The 14,645-nt window shown below is 33.9% G+C and overlaps 2 protein-coding genes across 2 annotated transcripts; both read left to right on the top strand.

Moving 5' to 3' along the window:
• Nucleotides 1-3,697: 3,697 nt before the first annotated feature.
• Nucleotides 3,698-11,139, top strand: LOC107891387 (ran-binding protein M homolog). Its single transcript, XM_041100666.1, has 10 exons — nucleotides 3,698-4,362; nucleotides 5,421-5,567; nucleotides 5,669-5,761; nucleotides 6,988-7,033; nucleotides 7,218-7,294; nucleotides 8,340-8,502; nucleotides 9,052-9,120; nucleotides 9,917-9,976; nucleotides 10,194-10,280; nucleotides 10,623-11,139. The coding sequence occupies exons 1-10, from the start codon at nucleotides 3,962-3,964 to the stop codon at nucleotides 10,884-10,886; spliced, it is 1,407 nt and encodes a 468-aa protein (XP_040956600.1). The 5' UTR covers nucleotides 3,698-3,961; the 3' UTR covers nucleotides 10,887-11,139.
• A 146-nt stretch (nucleotides 11,140-11,285) lies between these two features.
• LOC107891386 (uncharacterized) lies at nucleotides 11,286-14,385 on the top strand. The gene is made up of 5 exons (XM_016816169.2): nucleotides 11,286-12,077; nucleotides 12,641-13,102; nucleotides 13,409-13,786; nucleotides 13,866-13,933; nucleotides 14,012-14,385. The coding sequence occupies exons 1-5, from the start codon at nucleotides 11,511-11,513 to the stop codon at nucleotides 14,229-14,231; spliced, it is 1,695 nt and encodes a 564-aa protein (XP_016671658.2). The 5' UTR covers nucleotides 11,286-11,510; the 3' UTR covers nucleotides 14,232-14,385.
• Nucleotides 14,386-14,645: the final 260 nt, after the last annotated feature.

The raw sequence follows: 14,645 nt of genomic DNA, 5'->3' as shown, positions 1-14,645 counted from the left end.
TCATTCGAAGTTGAATAGTTGTTTTTCTAGGTTTTCACCATTATTTCTTATTTGTTGGATTTAGGATTCATTGAATACTTGCTTTTATTGATTCTTATGTATTAACTAACTCATTCTCCTCCTAATGTTAGCATGATTTAAAGAAGTTGCACATCCCTTCATACAACTTACTTCATTATTTGGAGCCCTTTCTTGACATCCGAATAATTAAGATTTGATTAAGAACTTAATAATTTACGAAGTCTTGCTCCTTTTTTGAGTGTGTAGATTATCAAATTTTCTTTTGAAAGTTAATAACGAGGATTTGTTTTACTCTCACCCTATTTTCTTTCTTTGTGTGAGTATTTTTTTTATTTTATATTGAGACACATTCATGTACAAAATCATTTAAATTTTATTATTAAATAATCGAGATGATCTTGGATTTAATAAAAAACTTTAAATTTCGCTATACACCCAATTCATTTTTCAACAATATAGGGACTTTATTACCCCTAATAAACCAAGCATTATCTATTAGACCCATAGGAGTTTTCCTTAGTAATACCAATAGCAATAATAAAGGAGAAGTAGAGCAAGCTAAACTCATCACTCTTAGATTTGGAAAGAACTTAGAGAATTCTAAGGAAATTGGAAATGAAGCTAAAGAAGGAACGAGTAAAGTTGAGCCTTTAGACAAATTTAAACCTATAGAAGTAAACAATAGTTAGAGCAAAATCATGCCACCACTAAAGTCTGAGTATGGTGATAAAAATTATATTAAGCATAAACTAATAGGTGAACCATTAGAAAACCCTTAACCACCTTTTCCTTAATGGTTAGAGGTTAAGAAATGTGAAAGTTAAAATTTCTTAAATTATTAGAAGTTTTCAAATGCTTCATAATTAATGCACCTCTATTTGAAGTGTTTAAAACAATGTCTCGGTATAAAAAATTCTTTTGGAAGATAATGTTTGAGAAAAAAAAAGAAGCTTTCTTAAATAGGGGGATTATCATTAGTGAGGAGTGTAGTGTCTTAATTTCTCGTAGGATCCCTCCTAAGTCAAAAGACCTAGTTAGTTTTTTAATTTTGCATTGATAGGAGGAATGCATGTAGGAAGAGCACTTTGTGATTTAAGAGCTAGTGTTAATTTGATTCATCCATTTGCTTGTAGAAAACTTGGGTTAGAAAAATTTTAAGCATATTACTCTTTGCAACCAATGGACTAAACCTTAGTGTATCCGATAAGCATTACAAAAGATGTGCTTGAAAGATTGATAAATTCATTCCTACTAGTTGAGGGGGAGGATGCATTGCTAGATGTTGCTGAAACTTTTATTATTGATGTCACATACTAAAAATCGGGTTCTTAAATTGAGAGTTTGAGACAGATACTGAAATTACGATCATAAATAATTAAAATAAAATAATCAAGTTTTATTTTATTAATTAATCTAAACAAAAGTTAATTATGAGGTTTAATATGAAAACAATGTGTTTTAATTGAGTTTAGACCTAATTGTAAAATGAGAAAAATAGGGAGTGACCAAAAGGCAAAATTGCACAATTTTTGAAAAATTAGTCTTCTACTTTGAGTCATTCAAGTCTAATTTTCTCTTAAACCTAAACCCATTCAAATTTTTCTCAAAACCACAATCAGAAAGTTACCCATTTTACATTTATTAACCTCTCAAACATCAAAATAACCCTTAATATCAAAGGAAAACCATGTTTTCTTCCCCAATTTTGTCATTGTTCTTTTGTGTTCAAATCCCAAATAAGAGTTGTAGATCGTCGTTTTCAACGGATTAAGATAATATTCTGACTTTTTAGGATTAAATAAAGAGCATTGTTAATTCAAATTGAGTTTTAAATGATTGTATGAAGATTTAATGTTTTTAAAGCAAGATTGGATTAGAAAATGACAAATCTCGAAATTTTGAGTAAACTTGTGTTTTCAAAGTGATTTTTGGTTCATTCTAACCTAATTAGAAGGTATTCCATCTCAATTTGATAGGTTCTTACCGAATTTTTAAGAATCAAGCATTTTCCACCTTTTACATGTTATTGAGAACTTCAATTTTTCGAAAATTTTAGAACCATGGATTTAGGTAAAATTAGTGGTTTAGAGCTGAAATTAAATTATATTTAGGGTGTTTGAAATTGAAATTGAGGATTAGAAACGAGATTAGAATGTTGAAACTTCAATTCCGACAAAACTAGCTAGTTTTCGACAGTGAGAAATGAGAGACTTGATTTGTGTTTTCCTTGTTGTTTGGTTGTGTTTAAGGCTGTTTTTAATGAATTTGGAATCTGTTTGTTATGTGTGTAAAGTACTGGATCAATCAAGAGCCACTCCGAGCAAGTTTAAAAGCAAGGAAAAACTTATTTGAGCTTTGTGTTCGGAGTCACTGTTGGTATGCGCGATTCGTAGTGTTAATCAGGATCTTAGGATTAGCCCAAACCCTTGTCTTAAGTTCTAAGAGTAAGTCTTTCCTAACCCTACTTAAAAAAAAACCCTAACTTAAAAAAATGGACACGAAAAATACTTCTAACTAGAAGCATTTTCCTAAAATTAACCTAGTCTCGTAATTTTTGAAAAAATAGCCTAATCTAGTATTTTTTTTAATTTCGGCATTTTTAGGAAATTCAACCAAAATTATATAGTGTCGTTTGATTGACCTACGCCGACAAAATTAACAATCAAACTTGGTCAACATTAACAAAAATATTTGGTTGATTAATTTATATTTTTAAAGGTTCAATTGGGTGGTAATTTTTATTGGGAGGTTAATTGGTTTTTTTTTTCATTGGTGGCTATTTTATTAATAAGTCAATAGTAAATAGTAAAAAACATTCTATCACTTCAAAAGTTTTTCTAAATTTTTCTTGTATATATATTATATAAATTATAGATTATAAGAAGATTATAAATTATAGAAATAAATTATAAATATAGATGCTTAAATTTTACAATAATATTTTTTATAAAAATATTAAAATATGTTATAGGTTTTTATACTTTTCATAAATTTAAAATTTAATTTTTTTATTTTTATTTTTTAGAAATTTAATTTCAGATTTTAAAATTCAAATATAATTATTAACCGAATAAATTGATTGATGTAGTATTTTAAAATTAAAAAAATAATTGTTGAAGATAAAAATATATGAACTAAAATAGGGAAATTTATCACATATTTAACGATATTTGATTAATTCATTATATATAAACTCGGTTAGCGGCAGTTAGACTTACTCATGGGCCCGCCCGAAAAGTGAGAGGGTTTGAGCAAAAATATAGGCTTGAAAAATGAGTTTGGACAAAAAAATAAGGCCCATTTTCATGGGTAAGACTTTTTTGGCCCAAGCTCATAGTTTTTTTTTATTTTTTTACTGTTGTTTTGCTATTTTCTTATTTTTTTTACTATTTTGCTACAATTTTACTATTATGTTGCTACTATTTTGTTGTATAACTCTTGTTTTATTATTAATTTTGTTATTATCTTAGAGACAAGTAAGTTATAGATATTTAGTTGTTAAGTTACATCTATTTTAGTGTTATTTAAGTATATATATTTTTTAAAATTTATTATTAATTTGTTGAAAAATATTTATTTTAATATTTTTAATGAAAAAATATATAAAAGATTAATACGGGCCGAGCTGGATCCAAACTTTAATATTTTAACCTTTTAAAACTCATATTTCGAATCCAACCTAGCCTCGATCCGGCCATGATCACGTCTAGCGACACTAAATTGTAGTTAAAAGAGGCCGTTTTAGAATTTCCCCAAAGTTTTGGTTGCTTCTTAAGTCAGTTCTCTCCTCAAAGTAGAAAGGAAATAAAATCCATTGCCATCTGAAAATCTTCTTTTCAATTAAGACTGTTCAGAGAAAAAGGAACGAAAAAGGCACAGCTCAAAATCAGATGATTGCTTGAAAATAAATTTAGGTTTCCTTGGTTGGGCTTCCATAGAAATGAACTCCAGTAATACAAACAATGGCCAAAGCAACAACGGGAAGAGCAGCAGACTTGATGGCATAAACCGAGATCTAGGCTTATACTTCTTGGAGCTAGCTCGGCTACGCTCCTCTGCGGCTCCGACGGAGATGGAGGAGGATGAGGAGGAGGCTCCGGAAGAGCTCAACACGATCAATAGCTCGGGAGGGTTCCTGGTGGTGGCGCCTGATAAGTTGTCGGTGAGGTATACGACTGTTAACCTCCATGGTCACGACGTCGGTGTGGTTCAAGCTAATAAGCCGGCTCCAGTGAAGTGTCTGCTTTATTACTTCGAGATTTATGTGAAGGACGCTGGGGCTAAGGGACAAATTGCCATTGGATTCACCAATGAAGGCTTCAAGATGCGGAGGCAGCCCGGGTAAGCTACGGTTTTTATACTGAATAATGTTGTTCATAGGAAGGAGTTTTAACTGAAGTGTTGGTGATTATTATAGTTCAAAGTTAAGAGTTCTGTTGTTGTTTTAAATCGTTTTCTTTTAGTTGTTGAAAGAAGAAGAAGAGAAAAAGGGGGTAGGGGATCAATTCGTTGATTATGACGCAGTAGGGGAGAAGAAAAGCAAGGAATAGGATAGAGTGATATTTTGTTTTCTTTTACTGCTGCTTTATAGTTTTACTAGTTTTATTTATTTTTTAAATTAATGTCTGATTAGTTGTTGGAAAAGCGAAGAAATGTGGGGGAAAAAAATGTTTTTACTACTTTATATTTATATTTATTACTGTGTAACATAGAAAAAACGTTAAAAAAATTATTCTGTGTGTGTGTGTGTTTGTAGTTTCGCAGTATGTATGATTGTGTATTGCTTGAGAATGGAAGAAAAACATAAAGATATTTAATCCTGGGTACTCTCTTGTTTCTTTCCTTTTTGTTTCAACGGGTGTTTCCTGAGTCTGGAAAAAGAGGGAAAGAAAGAGAAGGAAGATAGGATGAAGCTCTTAGTAAGTGAACATATGTTAATTGTATGGAAAAAAGGAAAACATAAATTATTTGACGTGGAAGTGCTGCAACTTACTGCAGGAAGAAAAAGAAATGATCTTGTATGGAGGCTTTTCTGTTGTTAATTCAGTTAAGTTGCATTTTTGTCTGGTTTTGAAGAGAGGTTCAGGATATCGAGAGAAATGAGGAAGGAAGAGTAAACGCCTCCTAGGTGAGAGGATGTCTTTTTATTGCTTGAGAATGTGTAGGTAGGAACAAAGAGAGAATGAGCTTTGTCTTTATAAATACCTTTTTACAGTTTTAGATTCTATTTTTTGACCCTGTCAGCAACAAAAGGTTGTTTAACAGAGAAAGAAATTTATTAAGACAGCTTTTGTGTAGGTGTTCTTGATTGGGTTTGTCAATTTTCTGAAACTAAGGAAAAAAATATTTGTCTTCACTTCTTATATGTAATATCAAAGTATTCTTCTTGACTATGGCAGATGGGAAGTAAACAGTTGTGGGTATCATGGGGATGATGGATTGCTATATCGTGGACAAGGAAAGGGAGATGCTTTCGGTCCAACATATACAACAGGAGATACTGTTGGTGGTGGCATTAACTATGCTTCACAGGAATTCTTTTTCACGTAAGATACAATTGTCATTGGGCTTCTATTTGCTTGACTTTTAAGGTATATTCATTCCTGAAGATCCTCACGATTTTCTAAGCTCATTATGTTGATGCCAGTAAAAATGGGGTGTTAGTTGGAACAGTTTGCAAGGAAAAGGAAATGAAGGGTCGCTTATTTCCTACAATTGCAGTTCACAGCCAAAATGAGGAGTATGCATACCTTCTGTTTAGTTTACTTATATGAATTCTCTTTTATATGTTGTGATAAGACACCCATATTTGTTTTGAGTGTGGAATAAGAATAATGGAGATATCATTTTACTCTCTTCTTTCCTCTCATTTAGTTAATTGACCGTGTTGCTATTTTGCTTCTTGACACATTGAGGTTTCTTTCAATAAATGAGTGGTAATGTGCTAGTGATTACACTTCTATTTCTGGCATTGTCCATGGTCTAGTAAAGCTATTTTGAGGTTAAATTTGGCTTAAACTTCCTCTTAGGTTGGGAGTAGATAATTGATTCTTTTTAGATACACGAATGTAGCTAGTTTATTGCTGGAGATTGTACAAGCTTTTTTCTTGATAGTGGGGGTACAATAGTGAGTTACAAACTAAATGGCATTAAGTGGAAATAAAAATTCCAGACCTCAAATTGAGCTTGAATGTTGCTTGAGCCTGAAAATAAATTGTCAAACTGAAATTGAGCAATTGCTTGATACTTGTTTGCTCATCTTGTTTGAAGCTGTATCCTTGGATCGGTAGTGCATTTTCTTTTGATACATCAATATACCAGATATTTCCTTGATCTGGTAGCCATTGGGTTGGATTTACTAATTCCTAGTTGGTTATTGGATTTGTATGAAGCCCCAAAAAAGATGGTTGGAATATGAATTGATAGTGTAAATTGCTACAAGCCCTGCATACAGATAATTCCATTTGAAGTTTTCTATAATGAGGACTCCCCTTGATACCTACTAAATATTAAGAAGTTGATTGCTACCAGATGTGATGTCCGTGAGAGACATGTATATTTTCAGAACTTGGGGAATGTTAGATATATATATTTTGAGGGTGGGGAATGTTATAATTAGGAATATCATGAAGGGGCAATTTCATGGTATTGTGCTAGAAGTACATGTTTATGATTTTTATCTTTAAATGTTGAAAATAATCTGTCATAATTATGTTAGTTCTAAAAATTAAATGCACTCTTCTTGTTCAATGTCTGCTAGTAGATTGTCCATTTTGATCATGGGCTACCGGTTCCTTGATTGTTATGAACTCCTAAAATGCAGTTATGATGCATCTTATCTACTTGTTTAATTTTCCTTGTCCATTGGCTAATATCATTTCACAGTTCATCACAATGCAAATAGATATTGTCATAGTGTTTTTAACCTTGATTATTTGTATGACATTCTTATTTCAAAATGTGCAGGGTTCATGTCAACTTTGGGCAAAAGAAATTTGCTTTTGATTTGAAGGCAAGTTATGCTTCCTTATTTTGCAGCATGCTTTATTTTTTATGAATGTATGGTAACTTGGATTTTAGTATATCTTGGTCCTCTCCGCCTGTCACCTTAAGGGATTTCTTAAGGTTGGTTTGTTTGTTATTTTATTTTATTTATTTTTTATCTTCAAATTTATATGTTTGATGCCTTGCATCAGGAATATGAAGCTCAAGAGAGGTTGAAGCGGCAGATGACTATTGAAAAGATATCTCTTCCACCAAATATTAGTTATGGGTAAGTTTTTCTTTTGCTGCTAAAAGTATTTTCTGCCTCATGCTTGTCTGATTACTATTGGATGCTTTGATGTTTGTGGTTAAAGAAGTGTGACATCTTTAAATTTGAGGTACTGGTTTTATAATGTAATAATTCTATAAAACAGAAGCTTGTGGGCGACACGATGATGAAAATTGTTACGGTCCCGACTGGTGGATCTTGTCACAGGATTCACAGGCAAACCGTCAATCTTAGCAGGGCTCTTTCCCTAATTTCTATTTCTATATCGCAAATGACCAATGATGAACAAGTGGAACTTGTTGAAGGGAGTTTTAGACCTTAGACTCGTTAGAGAGAATCTTAAATCTTGTAATTGTTTAATTCGATATATATATATCATTCACTTGTCAAATCACCTCTTAAATAACGGTTACATACTTCAATTTAAAGACTTACTAAGGAAGTAATCCTACTAAGGAAAGACCTAAAGAAAGCAAGAAGTACTCATAATTACAATATTTAATACTTCCCTAATAAGATAATCGTAAAATTGATTCCTAATAAATAAAATTACCAACACTATCTGCTGCTGTTCTACTTTTGTGCATCTTACGACACAAATGTTTTTCCGACAAATGCGTCTGCCACAAAAATTCTAATAACACAGTGTTGCTTGCTGAAAATAGTTCTGTTTGTCTTCATCCTTGTGCTACCTCATGAGTTAAGAGCAGCTTAGAGGAATCTAAAAAGGTTCGAAGGACCAAAAATATTGAGTACAAGTTAAATTTTTAGCACTTGGAGGATAAAGTGTAATACTGTTAAATCAGATAAATAAAAGTAGATGCATAGAAGTTATATGTAATTGGATTTACTCTTTGGCCATAGCTTAAAGTTCTTAAAAAATAGTTTTTTAGTTGTAGAGCCTTAAGTTGGGGCTATTTGCCTCTCTTTGAGTGGGTGTAAAAGTCAACTTGAGAAAACTTATTACTCTTTATCATATTAAGCTGAATTATTAGTATGGCATAGTGCATATTTTAATATATACCTTTCTATTATTATTGAACAGGCTTGTTCGCTCTTACTTGCTACATTATGGCTATGAAGATACACTCAGTTCATTTGATTTGGCTAGTAAAAGCACTATACCCCCTGTCTATATAGCTCAAGAAAATGGCTTTGACGAGCAGGATATCGGATATGCACTAAATCAGAGAAAGATTCTACGACAGGTTTGTAATTGTTTGACAATTCACAGTGCTGTATTATAGTTGTAATTTAGTTATGTGTTTTCTGTTGGAGTTGTTCCCTTAACTTTTCTAATAATTGAACAGAAAATTTAGACATGTGGCCAATGAAGTTGGCTAAAGCCAGTTATTTTGAGCATTAATAGTTAAGTTTGCCTTTTGTGTAGTCACATCCTTCACTCATTTTTTGCTAGGTTACGAGAGTCTCATTTTGCTGTTAGTTTTAAATCTCCAGTAACTTGGGTGTAAGCTAACTGTTTTGTAAGGATGGGTGTTCCCATTGTGTAAATACCATATTCATGGGCTCAAACTTTTTTTGTTGCTCCAAGCCCCACCAAAAAAAAAAAGAAAAAGAAGTAGCAAGAGTCAACTAATGAATATTTATTCTTCTGTTAGCACCTTCAATGTTATATATATAAGACTATCTTTTCTTTTTTGAATATTTGTTACCTGTAATCTACTATGCTTCCTTTGATCCCTTTCTTCTGCTGTTCTGGTTAAATTAGTGATTATTGTGTTTTTGTTGCAATGAAGCTCATCAGGAATGGTGAGATTGATGCAGCAATTAGCAAACTTCGTGATTGGTATCCCCAAATTGTTCAGGTCTGTACACTATTCGATTTTATCTACTGTTGTGAAAACATATATCGACTGTCATAAGAGGATTAAGTTATGTTGTCAATGCATGTGAATGGGACTTGTATGTGGCTCCTTTAATGTCATTCTAGAACATTGTTTCTTTGTTCTGTTAAAGCATTTATATATATTTTTTGGCAGTTAAAATATGCAGTTAGTCCTTGGTACTTTACAAGGATTAATGACATATTTTAACCTTTTTTGTCTCTTGATTCTTTCTTTTCCGGTTCCATTTTTGTTGTTTTGGCCATTGGGAACTCAAGGAGTGCCCTGCATTTATAAATATCAAATTTAACTTGCATTCTTGCCTTTTACTTCAATAATTCTTGTCATTCCTTCTTTCCCTTTTCCTCTGTCCCTATATTAAGGCTAGGATAGAGATGTTTAAACTGGGTCAGGTTAGCCAGTGATACAACAGAATATGCTAATATTCTTGTCATTTCATCCTTGGAAGAGAAAGAGGGAGGAATTGTATATTATTCTACTTTCAAAGCAAGCAATTACATTAAAACTCATGATTTCTCTCCTCGAACCTTAGGGTTTGACTTGGATATTAGTCACAACATTTATGATTTTCTTTGTCTTCTGATTGTTTGCTACTAATGTATGTTCAATTAGCTACAAATTTCTGCCGAACATAAATTGTAAGTGGTGAAGAAAGTGTTGTGGCAGTCCTCTTGTTCATTATTCCATGTATACTTGAAATAGCTTTAGTGTTTTGGATTTATACACAAACCTTTCTGTTATGTCATGCTACATGCAGGATGACAAATCTGCTACTTGCTTTCTGCTGCACTGCCAAAAATTTATCGAATTGGTTCGGGTACATTTTCTTTCCTATATATTAGCTTATCTAGTGATTAGCATCTTTAGTTTTTTTTATGAAAACGACACTAATTACAGAAAAAATATTATCCATCATGTTTTGAAATCTGATGGAAAATATCTTGCTGGATATACCTTGTTGTCTTTTTCACTTCTTGAGACTTCTAACCTAAATTCTCAGTTCTGATATATTGGGAGATACTTCCTGTGTGTAGGTAGGAGCACTTGAAGAGGCTGTTAAGTATGGAAGAATTGAATTGGCAAATTTTTTTCGGTTGGCTGGATTTGATGATTTAGTGCAGGTAGATAATTCTTTTTCTTATACTTTCCCTTTGGTCTATATTGAGAGTTGCATTTTGAATATGTGAGATGACAAACATTATGTTAGGGATGGGCCTAGCTTGTGAATTTCCTTTTATTTTTAGTTTATATTAATTCATTTTGACATGCATATGAGCTGATATAATTTTGTTTTCCCTTTCTGTGTATATTTTAAGAAAATTAAAATTGACAAAAGCTTGTCATTTCTCGTATGTACTTTTAGACATGGTTAACATCTATTTCCACGTAGTGCATGTGAAGAAGAAGGAATGTAGAATCAAAAGGCTTCCCAAAGCTAATATATGAGTTGGTTTTTCAATTAGGACTGTGCTGCTCTGCTGGCATATGAACATCCACAGGAGTCCTGTGTGGGATACCTTCTAGAAGAGTCGCAACGTGATCTTGTGGCAGACACAGTTAATGCGATGATATTGTCAACAAATCCGAACACGCAAGATATGGAAGGGTGCTTACAGTCGTATCTTGAGAGATTACTGAGGCAGCTAACAGCTTGCTGTTTGGAGAGAAGGTCGGCAAATGGGGAACAGGGTGAAGCATTTCTTTTACGTCGTGTTCTTAACAGCTGATGTGATGATGTTTGACTAATTCCATCCCAATTTACAAGACCTTGTTATATACAGAGTAGAGAGCATCCCTTATTCTCTCTCAACATGGTGCTGTTTCTCCTTGTGCTTGTAAGATTTATTTATTTTCTTTTGAATTTTTTTTTAGTCTTTGAAATGATAAATTTCTAATTTGCTGGATGCGGATTCCAATGTGAATATTTGTATTCTAAGGATCTTACTCACATGAAATGAATGTGTGGATAATTTAAATGAATCGCTTACTTTGTAAAAAATGAATTTTTTATTTTATAATTTAATAATTAAGCTGGTTAACGAGTATGTAGGTAAGAGCAAAAAGAGAAAGAAAACCCTAAAACAACCATTCCCGGTTCTCAAGACAAAATGTTGTGAAATAATAATAAATAAATCCAAAACCCTATTCTTAACAAAAAGGAAAAAGGAGCTGGCTGGCACCATCATTACCAACAGCAAAACCCTTGGTTTTTCTTTCCCTCTCCTTCCCGCCTCTTCTCTTTGAGGGTTTCCTTTCTATTTTCTCTCGTCTTATCTTCTTCAGTTTTACATTTTTTGAATTGACTAGATACCCTAACATCAGACAAAAAGATAGTGAAATGCGTTTGAGGGATGCAGAAACTGATAAGAAGAACCCCTTCTGCTCCTCCCCTGCTTTCCACTTCTTCCCTTAAACCCTCTCCCCCTTCTCTCTCTCTCTCTCTTTCTCTTCCTCTCCCTTTCTCCACCCCTGCTTCTTCTTCTACTATTTCTTTTTCAATGCCCACTGCCACTCTCCCAGGTTGTGGCTCTTCTCTCGCCGCCGCCGCCGCTCTTACAAACAAAACTTCCTCTCTTTCCCGGCGCTTCTACACCACTGCTAGTTATCTCTATCAGCCCCGTTTAAATACAAGAACCTCTCTACGGGCTTGGCCTGGGAGAGTTGGTATCCGGCCGGCTTGGTGCCATTCCAGTGGGATAGAGGAGCAGTTGAGTCCAATTGAAACTTCCAAGGATTTGAATGAAATTGAAGAGGAAGATAAGCCGATAAGGTTGAATAGAAGGCAAAAGGGTTCTGGAGTTTTGGTGGGGAGTCCGGATTTGTTGACGATTCCGGGCGTTGGACCTAGGAATTTGAGGAAGCTTGTTGAGAATGGGATTCAAGGTGTTGCTGAGCTCAAGCAGTTGTACAAGGACAAGGTTTTCTCTTTCTTTCTTTCCTGCTATTATCTATGGGAAGTTTATTTGGTACCGAACTGTTTAATTGGAGCTGGGGTTTTTGTTTTTATTTTATACTGGTTTTAATGTGTATGTTTTGGTTAGTTTTTCATGCTGATGATGTCGAAAATTGATTTAAACAGTGGTTTTGGATTCATTAAAGTCCATTTGGTTGAAGTTTTTAGTGTTTAAGATGTGAGTTTTTCCCCATTTTTTTTCATGAGAGTCCAACTCCTTTCCATTACTTTCCAGTTCCTTTTTCATCATAATACACAGGCATGGCTTCCACAATTCATCGGTGGTTTCTACTTATGTGAATGGTAGTTATGGGTGTATTGGAAAGCAAGGGATAGAGAACTAAATGAAGCTCAATCTGTATCTAAAATGGTTCAAATGGTTGTTGACTCCCTAAACGCGAGGACCGGAATTTTTTATTTAATTGATTGTAAAAACTTGTGTTTTTTATTGGCATGGAAGAAACCATTTTTTGTATGATTATTTTGTTAGATTGTTTTTCGAATTGAACTTTACCTTTTCCTTGGCAGTTTTTTGGAAAGGCTAGTCAGAAGATGGTTGAGTATTTACAAAGTTCTGTTGGGATTATCCACAGAAATCATGCCGAGAGTATAACAACTTTTATTAAGGAGAGTGTGGATGAAGAACTGAAGGATTCGAACTCAGATACAAAGCCAGCTTCAAAGAAACGGTTAACATTCTGTGTTGAAGGGAATATCAGTGTTGGAAAGACAACGTTCCTTCAAAGAATAGCTAATGAAACACTGGAGCTGCGCGATCTTGTTGAGATTGTTCCAGAACCCATTGATAAGTGGCAGAATGTTGGACCTGACCATTTCAATATATTAGATGCGTTTTATGCTGAACCACAGAGGTATGCCTATACCTTTCAAAATTATGTCTTTGTTACAAGGGTTATGCAGGAGAGAGAGTCATCTGGGGGTCTTAAGCCGCTCAGGTTAATGGAAAGGAGTGTTTTCAGTGACAGAATGGTAAGCATAGAGTAGTTTCTTCTTCTTACTTTTTTTCCTGTGTTATTATGATGTGATGATAGAGTTTCTCTGTGTTGTCATGTTCTGCTTTTCAAGAAGTTTTCTTTAGTCTATGTTTTTATCTTGATGTAGGAAAGCGAAATATTAGTTCTTTTTTATGAATTTTCTGTTCAACAATGACCAAAGTCATTGGATTTTAATCCTTGCAGTTTTCTCTTTTCTCCTTTGGTTTATTCCAATCAAGAGGAAGAAAGCTGACCTAAGAGTTTCAAGGTTGATAACTTTATCTCATTTTTACTTATTAAGGTGTTTGTACGAGCTGTTCATGAAGCAAATTGGATGAATGAGATGGAGATCAGCATTTATGACTCATGGTTTGATCCAGTTGTATCATGCTTGCCGGGGCTTATTCCTGATGGTTTTATCTATCTAAGGGCAAGTCCTGATACATGCCATAAGAGGATGATGCTGCGAAAAAGAGCAGAAGAGGGTGGGGTGAGCCTAGATTATCTGCGTGGCTTGCATGAAAAGCATGAGAGCTGGCTTTTACCTTTTGAAAGTGGAAATCATGGAGTACTGTCTGTTAGTAAGTTACCCATTCATGTGGATAGCTCTTTGCACCCTGATATCAGAGATCGAGTGTTCTTTTTAGAGGGTAATCATATGCATTCTAGCATTCAGAAGGTATGATGGTTTCCTTTCTGTGTGGAATTTAGATTAGATTGCTTTCCTCATTTGAATTGTTATCTTTTTCTATGAACAGGTTCCTGCTTTGGTGCTTGACTGTGAACCCAACATAGATTTCAGCAGAGATATTGAAGCAAAGAGACAGTAAGATAACATGACCTTTAGTTTTTCGTCATATTAGCCTTTAGATATTAACTGATTCCTGAACTGGCTCTGGTGAAGGTATGCTCTCCAAGTTGCAGAATTCTTTGAATTTGTGAAGAAAAAGAAAGAAATCTCAACTACTAAAGCTGGGGAAGAAGGCCAAGGGGGCAGTCAACCTCAGATTATACTGCCTCATGCAGGTGGATTATGGGTACCAGATGGAAAACATTTCCCAGATGCCGCTCTAAAATCTCTAGAATTCCGGCGAGCCATGTCCTACATGTCTGGATCAGGCTAGTCAGCTTTTTTTTTTTTTCAGATCTAAAGGTGTCTCTTACTGGTGGATGTAGGATGTCTCGTGTAAAAATGTTTGACCATTATTAACCTTTAGGAATGTAGAGATGTTGAAATGCTTGGACAGTTTTCTTTAAATGCATTGGTCGTTGGTGTAATGGTGCTTTGCTTTCCTGTGGTAGTAACCATTCTAATGAATCATGAAATGGAATCGAGATCCTACGGATATGATATACCCAAAAGTTCTATTGAAAAATAGATAAAAAAAAAAAAGAGGATAGGCGCAAGGAATTGGGATCTCTCCGTTTCCAAGCGAAGAAAACACAATTTTGTTTCAATTTTTTGTCCTTAGCGAAAGGAAAAAAAAGTACAAATTCTTTATTTGTGGAGGTAGAAAGTTCTTCTAGGGCTGTCTCTT

This window comes from Gossypium hirsutum, chromosome D09 (genome assembly GCF_007990345.1).
Source record: "Gossypium hirsutum isolate 1008001.06 chromosome D09, Gossypium_hirsutum_v2.1, whole genome shotgun sequence".
Classification (NCBI taxonomy): domain Eukaryota; kingdom Viridiplantae; phylum Streptophyta; class Magnoliopsida; order Malvales; family Malvaceae; genus Gossypium; species Gossypium hirsutum.
Note: the sequence above shows the minus strand (reverse complement) of the source record. Positions and strands in the feature narration are given on the sequence as shown.